The 14,916-nt window shown below is 54.7% G+C and overlaps 1 protein-coding gene across 1 annotated transcript; it reads right to left on the bottom strand.

Moving 5' to 3' along the window:
- Positions 1-760: 760 nt before the first annotated feature.
- E2F1 (E2F transcription factor 1) lies at positions 761-11,729 on the bottom strand. Its single transcript, XM_032142982.2, has 7 exons — positions 11,348-11,729; positions 5,682-5,772; positions 5,111-5,330; positions 3,501-3,653; positions 2,720-2,834; positions 2,384-2,609; positions 761-2,258 (listed from the first exon to the last, which is right to left on the bottom strand). The coding sequence occupies exons 1-7, from the start codon at positions 11,606-11,608 to the stop codon at positions 2,011-2,013; spliced, it is 1,314 nt and encodes a 437-aa protein (XP_031998873.1). The 5' UTR covers positions 11,609-11,729; the 3' UTR covers positions 761-2,010.
- Between the last annotated feature and the right edge of the window lie 3,187 nt (positions 11,730-14,916).

Here is a 14,916-nt window from a genome sequence, read left to right as displayed (position 1 = left end):
GGGGCGTCTGTATCCTCATCTGCAAAAATGGTACTGGCAGACACCCTATGGGATTGTTGAGACTCATTCAATGTCAAGTGCTTACAACGGGGGCTGGCGCAGAGGAAGCCCACAGGTCCGTGTGGCCTACTCCCAGGCATCCCGACGCCCGCCCTCTCTGGCACTCAGCGCAGCCCTTTCCCCTCCCCTCGGTGACTCTGGCCCTCCCTTCAACCTGTTCTCCACACAGCAGCCAGGGGGAGCTTTTAAGATGCGAAAAAGGAGGTGTCACTTCGGTCTCCGGTGACTCCTTGGCCCCTGATCAAAGCTTAAGACTGAACGCCCCACTCCAGGAGCACCACTCTGACCCTCACCTCGGGACCGCAGCCACACTGCTTTCTCTCCGGTCCTCTGTCCCGCTCCCTCCTGCCCAAGGCATTTGCCCATCGTGTCCTCTGCTTGGTGTTTTCTTCCTCTGGTTAACTCCTATTTTACAGCGCTCAGCTTAAGCACCACCCATTCCAGAAAGCCTTTCCTGATTTTCTCATGTATGCAGATCTCCTCTTTCAGACTCTGAGAGCACCATGAAGGGAGGTAACACCCATGTCTCCAGAACTGTTAAATACCTGACACAGAACCAGTCCACTGTATTTGTTACATGTTTACTAATGTCCAGAAACATCTGGAAGGAAGACAGAAAACTGAGCAGAGTGGCCTCTGGGGCTGGGGAAAGAAGAGGCCACTCATTACTCTGCCCTTCGGGCAGCACTGAATAGCATTCTTGGCTTTCTACAACAAAAACCTTTACTGGATCTGCTTTTGAGTTAGGACCAAAATAGCGATGAAGCTGACCTTTCTTTGAGTTATGAGGCTCAAATCAAATCGGGCAGGGACGGGGAGAAGGGAAGTGAAGAATGGGCATTTCCCCAGCAACCTTGGCCTCTCCCGCCCCAAAATGTTCCCAACAGAGTCCCAAAACCTGGCCCAAACGTCATCAAAATATTTATTAAAACCAAAGCAGGAGGGAACAGAGCTGTTAGGAAGCAAATCAAAGTGCAGATTGGAGGGTGGGGCAGAGCAGTGGGGAGGCAGGCGCTTCAGACACTGCAGGAGGGACCACAGGGTCTGGGCTGGGGGAGGCCTTCACCACCCGTCCTGCCCACATCAGTGAAGGTCCCCCACTCACCTCTCCCATCTCATATCCATCCTGGGGGGCAGCTGGGGCCCTGAACTGGCCCCCTGGAGAGGGCCCACCCCACCATCCGACCACCCATGGCTGTCAGTCAGTCTCCCTCCCTCACTTTCCCAATAAATAAATCACCCAGGCCTCAGTTCCTTCGGTGTGGGGCAGAAGAACAGCTCAGGGACCCCTGCCCTTGCTCAAGGGTAGAGGGAGTTGGGGTATCAACCCCACACCCCTCCTCCCCTTTGCTGATTCCCCAGGCTCGCCAAAGAGGCCTCGATAAATAAATAACGCTCCATTAAAGCTTCAATCAGAAAAAACCTTTAAGACAGAAGTGCTCTCACCGTCCTACAAGCCCAGCCAGCCAAAGCCTCCCCACCTGGCCTGGTCAGAGCACCAGATTCTGGGAGCAGGCACTGCCCTGGGCCTTGTGGGACCCCCAGAGCAAAAGGGCCAAAAGTGCAGTTAGAGCCCCCCACGCGCACACATGGACTCATGCACACACATGTGGACACACTGGGGCGTGTCTGCAGTGCACACACAGAGGTGTATGTTCACCTTCATTCCCCGGTACATGCACACACACATGCTCACACACATTCACCCCCAGTATACACGTGTGGGTGTAGGCTGCATGCACATACACACCACACAGACTCCTTCCCTTCCTGGCTTGCTCAGCCTCCTAGCGGTAGCCAGACCCCAGAGCTAGAAGCTTCTGGAGACAGGAGAGAGGGGTATAAATTAAATGTTTCCAAACAGGCTGGGAGGACGGCCAGGGACAGGGGGCTCCAGGGCTGCAGAGACAAGGTGAGCATCTCTGGAAACCCTGGTCCCTCCAAGCCCTGTCAGAAATCCAGAGGGGTGAGATCCCCAAAGTCACAGTCGAAGAGGTCTCTGATGCCCTCGCCCTCCTCGAGGCCGAAGTGGTAGTCGAGGGCCTCGTGGGGTGGGGAAAGGCTGATGAACTCCTCAGGGAGGAGACCGGAGAAGTCCTCCCGCACATGCTCCAGGAGCGAGTCAGCCGCCACCAGCGGGGACAGGCGGTCCTCGTCCACGGGAGCCCGCAGGCTGCCCATCCGGGACAACAGCGGTTCTGGGGAGACGGGGAGCATCACAGGCCGGGGATGCCCCAGCAGGGAGGAAGGCAGGGGCTGTCGTGCCTGCCCACCCCCCAGAAGAGGGGCCCTGCCCCACCGCACCCATCTACTCATCACCCACCTTGCTCCAGGCTGAGTAGAGACTGGCTGGGATCTGTGGTGAGGGATGAGGGGGGAGATGATGGTGGTGGTGACACTATGGTGGCAGAGTCAGTGGCCCTGTTCTCCTCCTCAAAAGTGGCCTCCTGGGACGGGGTCTTCCCAGGGCTGATCCCACCTACGGTCTCCTCAGGGCACAGGAAAACATCGATGGGGCCTTGTTTGCTCTTAAGGGAGATCTGAAAGGTCTGGGTAGAAGCAGCAGGCAGGGTAAACTGAAGCTCAGGTGACCACCAGCCCAGCCCAGCCCAGCCCAGCCCAGCCCAGCCCAGTTGGGCTCGGAGTTCCCAGATCTCACCTCCGAAGAGTCCACGGCTTGGAGCTGGGTCTCGGGAGGGGCTTTGATCACCATAACCATCTGCTCTGCAGGGTCTGCAATGCTACGAAGGTCCTGACACGTCACGTAGGCCAGGGTTGGCAGAGTCAAGGACCACATGACCTTTGACTTGTAGGGGGTCACTCACTCCAACAGCTCACAAGGCAGGGCTCACACCTGCCTAGTCACTCCTGTCCTCCCAACCTCCTACCCACTCAAAACCTACCTCACTCCTGAGTTTCAAGTTCCACATCTGTATAATGGAATCACTCCACCCACTGAATCCCAAGGTAATGATAATGGCTACTGGGAACGATTCCACGTAAAATGTTCAACACAACTCCAGGCCTGGTGCTGGGAATTTATTTATTTTTTAGAAGCAGGGTCTCGCTATGTCACCCAGGCTGGAGTGATGTGGCTCAACCAGAGCTCACTGCAGCCCCAAACTCCTGGGCTCAAGTGATCCTCCCACCTCAGCCTCTTGAAGCACTAAGATTACAGGCATGAGCCACCGCACCTAGCCACTTTTTTTAAATCTGTACAGTTTCAGAATTGGATATTATTATTCCCCTTTTATAGATAAAACCGAGGCCCAGAGAGGTTAAGCAATTTATCCAGTGTCACAACAGTGAGAAAATGCTGAGCCAGGACTTGCAACCAAAACCACAGCCCTCCCCTGAATCCAAGCCTCTCTAGTCCCACTTGGGTGGAGCCCCTGCCTGCTAAGCCTGCCTTCCACACCCTACGGCCAATCCAAGGATATCGCTGGCTGTCAGTGTCCTCGGAGAGGAGGCGCAGCTGCGTAGTACAGATATTCATCAGGTGGTCCAGCTGCTGCTCGCTCTCCTGCAGCTGCCGGAGGTCCTGGGTCAACCCCTCAAGCCGCCCACCGACGCCCACTGTGGTGTGACTGCCCCTGTGGGGAGGCACCAGGGAGGGTAGGGTTAACAGCGATTGGCCCCTCTGGCCAGGAGCCCTGGGCCTCAGGACAGAGTCTGCTGCTGCCTCTGTTCTGTGAGGCCCAGGCAAGCCCTTGCTTCTCTCTGGGTCTGGCTCCTCAGCTGGGCTCCAAATCAGAGGGTCATGGGCTTGAAGTCTGGCCCAAATATAAACACCTACATGTCCCTCAGCCAGGGCGGGATAAACAAATGATGGGACTGACATGCCACGATTACACACACACACACACACACACACACACACACACACACACACACACAACACACACACACACACACACACACACACACACACACACACACACACAGCATTTCCAAGACATGCTGTCAAATGAAAAAAAAAAAAAAAAAGGCTGGGCTTGGTGGCTTATACTTATAATCCCAGCACTTTGGGAGGCTGAGGCCAGAGGATTGCTTGAGCCTCAGGAATTTGAGACCAGCCTGGGCAACACAGTGAAACCCCACCTCTACACAAAATCAAAGAAATTAGCCAGACATGGTGGCATGTACTTGTAGTCCTAGCTACAGGTACGGGGCTTGAGCCCAGGAGGTTGAGGCTGCAGTGAGCTGTATTTGTGCCTCCATACTCCAGCCTGGGCAACAGATGCAACACCCTGTCTCAAACCACCCCCCTCCACCCAAAAAACCACAAAAGATGCAGAATGGAACGATCTACCAAAAAATGAAACAGCAGGTATCAAAGAAAGAGTAGCAGCAGGATGACTGGGGCGAAGGCGAGAGGGGGAAAATAAAACAATAAAACATCTATGCCAGATAGATCTCACCGAGGGCATGAGAAGCCAGGATAGTGGTGACCTGGCGGTGTGAGGGGTTGGCAATGAGAGAACCTTCTGGGGTGTTGAAAATGCTCTTATCTTGATCTGAATGGTGGCAACCCAGATGAATAAATACGTAAAGCTGCGCCGGGCGCGGTGGCTCACGCCTGTAATCCCAGCACTTTGGGAGGCTGAGGCAGGCAGATCACCTGAGATCAGGAGTTGGAGACCAGACTGGCCAACATGGTGAAACCCCATTTCTACTACAAATACAAAAAGTAGCTGGGCATGGTGGCAGGCGCCTGTATCCCCAGCTATTCAGGAGGCTGAGGCAGGAGAAGCACCTGAACCTGGGAGGTGGAGGTTGCAGTGAGCTGAGATTGCACCACTGCATTCCAGCCTGGGTGACAGAGTGAAACTCCATCTAAAAAAGAAAAAAGTAAAGCTGCAACTGAGGTGGATATGTAAGATTTGTGTGCTTTTTACCATCTATCATCTCAGGGAAGCTACCTCTCCTCTCTGAGCCCGTTTCCCCAGCTATAAGATGGGGATGCAGGCAGCCACAGTGGGTATTACTACCAGCTCCTCCAGGCTGGTATGGGCAGGTGTGCCTGCCCTCCTGTGTGGCCGGTACCTACAGCCACTGGATGTGGTTCTTGGACTTCTTGGCAATGAGCTGGATGCCCTCGAGGACGTTGGTGATGTCATAGATGCGTCGCTTCTGCACTTTCAGCACCTCAGCAGCCCAGTTCAGGTCGACGACACCGTCAGCCGAGCGGCTCAGCAGCTCCAGGAAGCGCTTGGTGGTCAGATTCAGTGAGGTCTCATAGCGTGACTTCTCCCCCGGTGATTTCACACCTGCGGGGGTGTGGTCAGGCAAGACAGGGCCCTTCAGCATCCACCCCCACTTCCAGCCAGGCCTGCCACTCTGGCAGTGCAAGGCAGCAGGATGATGGGGGCCGGGGGACAGCCAGCTCCTTCCCCTTGGCAAGGCCAACCACAGCATTCTTCTTCCGGCTGGGGAGCTCCTCACCCCTCAGAGCCTGGAGAAACCAAGCCAGGTGGCCACTCCAACTGCCCATCAGGGTCCTCCGAGGCCTGGCTCAAGCCCAACAAGCCAGACGTTAGCTTGCAAGCATGTTTGTCTGTTTACACCCCTAACCTGGGCCTGGTCACAGGGGGCCTGCCCAGCCCAAGCTCCATAGGTACCTTTTCCTGGATGGCGGCCTCTGCCCCGAGCTGGCCCACTGCTCTCGGCCAGGTACTGATGGTCAGTTTCCAGGTCCAGCCTCCGCTTCACCTGTGGCGAAAACGGGAGGATGCCCAGTAACCAGGAGTGAGGCCAGAAGAGACCTGGCTGAAGGCTGGGTGCCTCTGGGCTACCCTCACCTCAGTTTCTCTAGCAGGATGCCTGAGTGTGTGACTGAGGGAGATCAGAGGGGACACAGCCTGAGAATCACAGTCCTACCACATAGGACATTCAATTTTCACCACTTCTCTGGGGTCTAGCAGTGGATTTAAGACACATCCGCAAACTTTTTGATCCTTCTCCTTCAAAAGATGAAGCCTAATTCTCCTCCCCTTATGAGCCAGATCTGGTAACTTGCTTCTGGGGATGAATGAATGGAATGTGGTAGAAGGGATGGCCTGTCACTTTTGAGACTGGGTCAGAGGCGTTGGAGCTTCCTCCTTGCTCTGTATTGGGTCACTTACTCTGCCATGTCATATGGGCACTCAAGTAGCCCTAATGATGGGCAAGAAACCATGGCCTCCTCCCAACAGCAACACTTAGTCACAACTTCTGTTAGCAGCCAGAACCCAAACACTGGCTGAATCTCCAGAGACCCCAAGCCAGAGCTGGATAAGTCTTCCCTGAATTCCTGACCCACGAAAACTATATAATAAATGTTTGTTGTTTTAAGGCACTTTTTTCTTTTTTAGACAGGGTATCACTCTGTTGCCTATGCTGGAGTGCACTGGTATGATCACAACTGTCTGCAGCCTAGACTTCCTGGGCTCAAGCAATCCTCCCACCTCAGCCTTCCAAACAGCTGGGACCACAGGAGCACACCACCAAGACCAGCTAACTTTTCTATTTCTCGTAGAGATGGGGTCTCCCTATGTTGCCCAGACTGGTCTCAAACTCCTGGGCTCAAGCAATTCTCCCACCTCAGCCTTCACTGTAGTCGTGCTGGGACTAGTCAGCCACCATGCCCAGCTAAGCCACTGATTACATAGGTCCCTTGGCCAAATCACCTTCTCTCTGGTTTTTGACTAATCTACATGCATGGCAGCAGCTGGTGCTCATCAAGTTCCTTGCATCCATTAGTTCATTCCATTCAATGCACTGGCAGTATAAAAATGGCCCCATTTTCCAGACAAGGCAACTGAAGCCCAGGGAGGCCCGGGACGTGGTAGAGCCAGGATTTGTACCCAAGACGGTCTGAGGAAGAACGCAAGCTCTAAGCACTCTGGCTTAGTTCAGACACTCCAGGATCAGGACCATCCTGGAGGTCTCACAGGCTGCTCAAAGCACCCAGACCAAAACCAGACTGATCTTCCCCTCCACCATCCACAGGGTTTCCTGAGCTAGAGTTGTATTCAGACCCACCTGTCACCCTCCTCACATGCAGCTGCCAAGAACTCATCACCACGGCGATCACCACCTCCCCCGTGGGCTGCTGAGCAGACTCCACACTGGTCTCCCTGCCTCTGCTGCAGCCAGTCCTCCTACAAACCTTATCATGCTGCCGCCCCTGCTTAAGGCCTTCCTCCAGCTCCCCATTGCCTTCATACTCTCATCTGCCACTGCTTCTCTAGAGAAACCCGAGTCACGTTTTCCCAGAAATCTAGACTGCCCTTGCATCCCTCCCACCCTCCCCACTTCGCGCCTGCTCCCTCTACCTCTGTGGGCAGAAACCTTACCCATCAGCTAGGAGATGTCACCTCTTCTCCCTCTGAACTGCCTCAAACCCGACCTTTTGCCATATTCTGTCTCTCCCTACACATTTCTGCAGATGTATCTGTCTCACCCTCAGGGGCGTCTGAATCACCTGAGAATCCATAGTGTCTGCCATGGAGCCTGGCATCAACAAATGTTTGCTGAATGAAGCCCCCCATGCTGATGAACCACTCCCTCTTGTGCACATTCACTGACTTTTGAGGGCACCCAGGGGAAAGAAGAGCTACTGTGCTCTAAGCACTGCATACTCAACTGCTTCCTCTGCAATCCTCCGGCCACCTTTTGGCAGGTGCTATGATAGCCTCCACCTGAGAGGCCACACAGTGAGAGGTGGACCCAGGACTTGCACCCTAGCAGGCTGGTACAGAGCCCACACTCATACTCGCCACGTGCCCCACCTCCCCAGAGCCCAGCCAGAATGTACCCCCCTCCATACTCGCCCCTGGGGCCCAAACCCTAGCATGCTCCTGACATCTGCACCCCTTGCCTTCTCCCTGGGATCCCCGCCCTTGTCCACCCCTGAAAGCAGGTCAGTGCCACACCCTAAAACAAAGGCTTGAGTGGATGCCATTTCTGCCACTTCTCCCTAGATAAACACTGGCAGAGGGGCCCCGAAACGCAGGCGTGAAGACATTCACTGCTGAAAAAATCTGGATGACTTAAACACCCATCCATGAAGGGGGTCATGAAAGCTGTGGTTTGTTTAGCCCCTTGAACACCACGCAGCTGTCAAGGACCGAGGCAGGTTGACAAGAATCCCCTCATACATACAGACAAGCAACATTGTCATGGGGTGATATATTTATATGATCCCTTTTGGATTAAAAAGCTCATGAAACTTTTCTCTGGTTCAGTTTCTATTATTATAGAATACATTTCAGGGCAGCCTCTGGGAGGAATGTGGGAGACCAGTGCCATATCTGAACAGTGTGAATGATACAGGAAAAACTACAATTTTTAAAACTTTAAAAAACAAAAACTGTCACAACCACCACAAACAAAAATAGCCTTAGGGAAAAAAAAGGAAAAAAATGAATAGGGCTGGGATATTGCCATCAACTTTCTAGTTTCTTAAGAGTTAAGTTTTTGGCCAGGTGCAATGACTCATGCCTGTAATCCTGGCACTTTGGGAGGCCGAGGCGGGCAGATCACTTGAGGTCAGGAGTTCAAGACCAGCCTGACCAATATGGTGAAACCCCATCTCTACCAAAAATACAAAAATTAGCCGGGTATGGTGGTGCACGCCTGTAGTCCCAGCTACTCGGGAGGCTGAGGCAGGAGAATCGCTTGAACCCAGGAGGCGGAGGTCGCGGTGAGCCGAGATGGCACCACTGCACTCCAGCCTAGGTGACAGTGCGAGACTTCATCTCGAAAAAAAAAAAAAAAAAAGTTTTCAGCTGGGCATGGTGACTCACACCTGTAATCCCAGCACTTTGAGAGGCTGAGACAGTCAGATTGCCTGAACTCAGGAGTTCAAGACCAGCCTGGGCAACATGGCAAGACCCTCTCTCTACTAAAAATACAAAAATTGGCTGGGCATGGTGGTACACGCCTGTGATCCCAGCTACTTGGGAGGCTGAGGCACAGAATAGCTTGAACCTGGGAGGCAGAGGTTGCAGTGAGCCGCAATCACGCCACTGCACTCCAGCCTGGGTAACAGAATGAGACCCTGTCTCCAAAAAAAAAAAAAAAAAAGTTAAGTTTTCTACAGTAAACATGTATTATAGTTATAATACTCGAGTTTGTGGAAGTGGACAGGCAGGGCCAAGAGGAATGGCTGAATTGCACAGAGCCTTGTATACAGAAGGTGTTCAACGAATGCCTGCTGGTATAGAAGCTAAGCCTGTAGCTTATTTCAAGGACTGTGCCAGACAAATGCCAGTGCAGAGGGGCCAAAAGCCGAACCTGTGGACTTTCTGGACTTCAGTTCCAGAATGGTGCCAGCCTCCTGGCACTTAAGTACACTGGGGGCCGGGGCTCCTTGTCTCTGGGCCTAGTGCCTCCTGGGCATTCACTAACTCAACAACTGTTGAATGAATGGAATGCCCAGGCCAATGAGCCTGCCCCTGACAGGTGGAGTGAAGGGCATTTTTCTTTGCCCCTGTCCCTCCCTTTGATCCTAGAACCCATAATCCTGTTCAGTTCTTTGAGGACAAGACCCTCACATTCCGTTAGGTTTCTGCACAACTGAGCCTTCTATATGCTTGTCACACAGCTGAATGGAAGATGCTTGCCCAGGTCCCAAGTGGTACCCACAGGAACAGGCCCCTGGAGTAGAGGAGACAGGCCACCTGGCCTACCCCTGGTATAACCCCCTCCCACCCACTCATTAAGAGGAAGGGCCCCTAAAAGCCCTTCCTGCCCTTTCTTCAACCTGTATCAGCATCCCCAGGAAGCAAGGCATCCCAAAGGTCAACCTCACAGGAAATGCAGACTGGTCTCCCCACTCAAGAGCAGAATGACATGGGAAGATTCTAACATCTCCAGGCCTCAGCTTCCCAATCTGTAAAAAGGGACTGCTGCTGATGGAGTTAAATGAGTTAATTAGGTAAAGTGCTTGGCACAGAGCCTGGCACACAAGACATCCTCAAAACAATGGTGGCTGCCATTGTTATTATTATTAGTATTGTGGTGATTCCGGAAGGCGGCAGTGGGCATGGGGCCAAGGGGGTTGGGGGAGCCTCCTCAGGATGCCTCAGGGACCAGCTGCCACCCACATCCCCATCAGCAGTTAGGCAGCTTCTACCTCCTTGCCCTGAGTCCTGCCTCACCCCTCCCACTTGCTCCAAGCTCCCTGCTGAGACCCCATCCTGCCTGGCCAGACCCCGCCTGCACACCAGAGCTCCAACTTCACCCATAGGCTGCGCCGGTCAAACTGGTCTCCACACCCTGCCCTGCGCCCCACAGGTCCCAGCTCCAGGCTTCTACACCTCCAATCCCTTCTCCCACTGGAATTCAGCCGCCTCTTCTGGGCCCCCCAGTCTGAATTCGTCTTGAGCTCAGCGATCAGGGAGGGCTTTATTAAAGGATCTCCCGGAGACATTTTCTCTCCTGGCACTGGGGGCCTCCTCTCCAGCTCCCAGAGGCCCAGCCCATCTAGTCCTTCTACAGAGACTCAGGGGTCGGCCTGCCTGATTAATAAGGTTCCATGGCAACCAGGGTTTGGGAGGGTGGAGGGTGGCAGATGGAAGGACAGGCAGAGGGAGGGGATCAGCAGCTGGTCCAGCTGCCCCGCCCCTGCAGAGAAGGCCTCCCAGCCAGGAGGGCTGTCCCCAGAGGCCTGGCCGGCCAGGCCTGCACCTGGCAGTCAGCATCGAGGCAGGAAGGAGGGTCTCCTCAATGGCTCACCAACGGTTAGGCCCCAGGACCTTCCTCCGCCCCGCCTTCACTTCCCCTAGCAGCTGTGCTCACTACCGAGATGCAAATTCTGAGCTGAAGCCAGCAGGCCTCAGTTCAAATCCCAGCCCCACCACCTGCAGCCGTGTGACCAGGAGCAAGTCAGTTTCCCTCTCTGGGCCTCAGTTCCTCCTCCGTCAGATGGGCACAGTGACAACACAGCTCACAGCGAGGTTGTGAGTTTTAGCTGGTTTGAAGTCGGCCAAAGGCCTGGCATGCAGTAAACGCCAGTTGAATACACGTGGGCTATTATTATCACTGAGTCCGACGCTGGGGAGGCTCCGGTGAGGAAGCTGAGGCCCAGGGCACAGAGGAGCAAACAGGGACCGGCCCGAGGTCACCCCGCACCCCAGGGCGGGGCCCGGAGGCCCAACCCCGGCTCTGCACCGCCCAGCCTGGGCGCCTCAGTCAACCCCTCCCCCGCCCCCTGCCGCCTCCAGGCCAAATACGGCGCCCTCCCGGGTCTGCGCGGGGGGCACAGGCGGCGCTGTCGGCGCGGCGTCCCTGGGGTCCGTACCGGCGGGCGGCCGAGCGCGGGGCGCGGCGCACTGGGTGTGGGCCGGGGCGCCTGCGGTGTGGCGAAGAGCAGCAGGTCAGGGTCGCAGGGGCCGGCGGCGGGCGCCGTGGGGCCGGTGGGAGCCGGCGGGGCGCTGGCGTCCTGCGCGGCGGAGATGATGACGATCTGCGAGGAGTCGAGCAGCCGCAGCGCGCCGGCCCCGAGCAGGGCCTCCAGCGCCGGCGCGCACGGGCCGCCCGCAGGGGCCCCGGCCAAGGCCATGACGCTCACGGCCCGCGCGGCCCGGGTGACAGGCGGCGGCGGCGGCGCGGGCCCATGGCGGCAGGCCCCGGCGAGGGCTCGATCCCGCTCCGCCCCCGGCCGCCGCTGCCTGCAAAGTCCCGGCCACTTTTACGCGCCAAATCCTTTTTGCCGCGAAAGAGCCACGAGCCGCCGAGCGCCGCCACAATTGGCTGCCCGGGCCGTGACGGGAACAACGGCGGCGGCTCCTATTGGCTTTAGCGCGCCAGACCCGGTGGCTAGGGGCGGGATGGGGCGGCGGCGCGGGGCGGTGCGGCCAATGGCGGGGCGGGGCGCGCGCAGGCTTTGTCCTGATAGTGCCAGGCGCGGCCTGACTCCCCGCCCCCAGCCCGGGCGTCCCCTGCTGGAGGCGTGGGGACATGGGAACACGGGCCCCGCCCCGCCCCGACGCTCCCGCATCCCACTGACCTTTCTATAGTGCAGGTTCAGAACAGAGCCTCTCTTCTGCACGTGACCCTCAACCTGTAGCCCCCAACAGCCTCAGCTTAGATTTCCAGAGACTGTCCCCTCTTCTTTTCGGGATCATCAGTTCCACAGCCCAGCCATCAGCCACCTCTTCCATCCTCAACTTGCCTCACCCGTGACATTATCCTAATCCTGCACCCAGCCCTGTCCCGCTCACCCAGAGCCCAAGCTGAAGAGCGGTGCCTGGAAATGGCGAGGGGGACGTCGGGCTTTCCTGCAAGTCCCATTTTGGCCAAAATCTCCAACAGCCAACGTATAGCGTCTGCTTGAACTATTCATTCCCTCACTCATTCAACAAACGTTTGGAGAGCCTGCTCTGTGCCCCATCCTTAACTCTGTGCCCCATCCTTAATTCGTGGCCCTAAGGAGCTCACAGTCCGGTACACGGGAACAGAAAGGTAACAGACGTTTACAATACGATGAAGCGGCGTCTGGGCGCGGTGGCTCATCCCTGGAATCCCTGTAATCAGTTGGCGGGGTGGATCGCCTGAGCCCAGGAGTTTGAGACCAGCCTGATCAACATGGTGAAGACCCGTCTCTACAAAAAATACAAAGATTAGCCAGGCACGGTGGTGTGTGCCCGTAGTCCCAGCTACTTGGGAGGCTAAGGTGGGAGGATTGCTTGAGCCCGAGAAGTCGAGGCTGCAGTGAGCTATGATCATGCCACTGCACACCAGCCTGGGCGACAGAGCGAGATCCTGTCTCTAAAACAAAAAAAGAAAACACATCACTTCTAGGGAGCCCTCCCAAGGATTTACTCACTTCCTCTATTGCCCACTGCTGCCTCTGTTCCAGTGCTGACCATACACACTCCTTTTCTCCATCTGCCTCCCCTGCCAATCTAGGAGCTCAGTAGCGACTCCTCCCAACACTGGTCTGGCCCAGAGCAGGCGCTGAGAAAGGTTATGAAAGAAACAGAGGCTAAGCCAGAGGCTGCCTAGACTGTGACAAGGAGACCACGGTTCTGCAAGGGTGGTCCTTAGGCCACTGGCTTCAGAACCACGTGGTCACTTGCTAATTTTGGGCCCACCCTGGCCCTGCCAATTTAAAATCTCTAGGTGCCCAGGAATCTGCATTTTAACAATGCCATGTCCCCTTTCCAGGTGGTTTGTTATTCTTTTTCTTTTTTCTTTTTGACACTTAGGGAATTAGAAAAGCCAGTATCTTACTTTTTTTTCCTATTTATTTTATATAGACGAGGTCTCACTATGTTGCCCAGGGTAGTCTCAAACCCCTGGGCTCAAGAGATCCTCCTGCCTCAGCCTCCAGCAGAGCTGGTACTCCAGGTGTGTGCCACCTCACCAAGCTTCCAGGTTATTTTTACGCATACTCACATTTGAAAGCAAACTAGTGTACCAGTATAATCAAAATGAGTGGTACAGCCTCAAATCACAGCTCCTGAGGATGCTTCTCACCCTTAGTTTCAAATGGGCACACAGACCTTGCCCTGGCCCCTTCCAGGGTTGCCAGGAGAATGAAAAGCATAAGGAATTGGAAAGTGTTTTACAAACTATGCGGTGGTTTAGGAAATCAGGAGTTGTTTTCCCCTCCAATGAGTAGTTTCTGAAATTACTCATTGCAAATCCTAGAATGTATCATAGCTAGAAGGGACCACAGAGACCACATAAGCCTCTTGCTGTATGGATAGGAAAACTGAGGCCCTTTCAGGAGAAAGTAACTGTGAAGCTGACCAGTGACCAAATTCGGCCTACACTGCATCCCCAGCCCTGAGGTCTGCCTGTCCCCCTTCCCCATCCCCTCTCCATTAAGAGGCTGAGAGGTAGGTCCCATTCTAAACAACCAACCCAGGCGCTGGCAGAGGGCAAGAGAAACCAGCACATTCCCATTCCAGATGGAAAGAGTGTCCTTTCCCTGCACCTTCCCACAGGGTCCCAGTAACACTAACATTCATTTGTGTAAAGCCCTCTCAAACCCAAGTCATTCAACAAACACTTATTAAGCACCTGTTATATACCAAGCATTGTGCTGGTATAACTGTGGTGGCTGGCATGGAGAGATGTCTATTATTATTGCTCCATTTTATGATGAGGAAATTTGAGGCCCAAAATTTCCCAAGTTTACCAAGTAGATGAAAAGGTTATTTTTCAGGCTTGGTGAGGCTGAGGTTGGGGGTTTTCCAAAGTCCTGCCTGCCCCAGAGTATTCAAGTACACATCCAGGTAGAAGTAGGCGCCCTCCTTCCCACAATCCCTCAGGTCCTGCTGAAGTAGAAAGAAGTGAAGACCAGCATTCCTAGCATGAAACCGAGGAAGAGATAAGGGCCTTCTGTACCTACTAATACCTACTTGAAAGCAGAAAAGTCTGATAGATGAGGCCCCTTGGCCCTAAGCCTGGCAGCTCCCAATAAGGCTGTTTTCAATGTCAACAGTTTTCAAAAAACAGTTTCCAAAAAATCCACAGTCACTGGGCAGCCACTTCCATTGATGATCTCCTTTCAACCCCATAATCCCGTAAGTAAGCTTGTTTATCCACATGGTGCAGGAAGGAGGAGGCTCAGAGAGGGGCACCCATAGCTCAAGGTCACACAGCAGAACTGAGATGAGAACTTCACTTGTCCCACTGCAAAACCCAGGACCTGCCCTTGCCACCCTCTGTAAATACCCTAAAAGCCAGGCTCAGGGCTGTCAAGATTATAACGTATAGTTTCCAAAGGGTATTATGGTGGATAGTGGCTTGGTTCGTAGGTGCTTATTTCCATCATCACCTTCACCAACCAAACTAGAGGAGTTCGAGGGGATGCAATCTCTTGGGCCCACAATCCTGTACCTGGAGACCTCTTTGCCT

This window comes from Hylobates moloch, unplaced genomic scaffold (genome assembly GCF_009828535.3).
Source record: "Hylobates moloch isolate HMO894 unplaced genomic scaffold, HMol_V3 SCAFFOLD_21, whole genome shotgun sequence".
NCBI lineage: Eukaryota > Metazoa > Chordata > Mammalia > Primates > Hylobatidae > Hylobates > Hylobates moloch.
The sequence above is the reverse complement of the archived record's forward strand: the minus strand, read 5'-3'. Positions and strand labels throughout refer to the sequence as shown.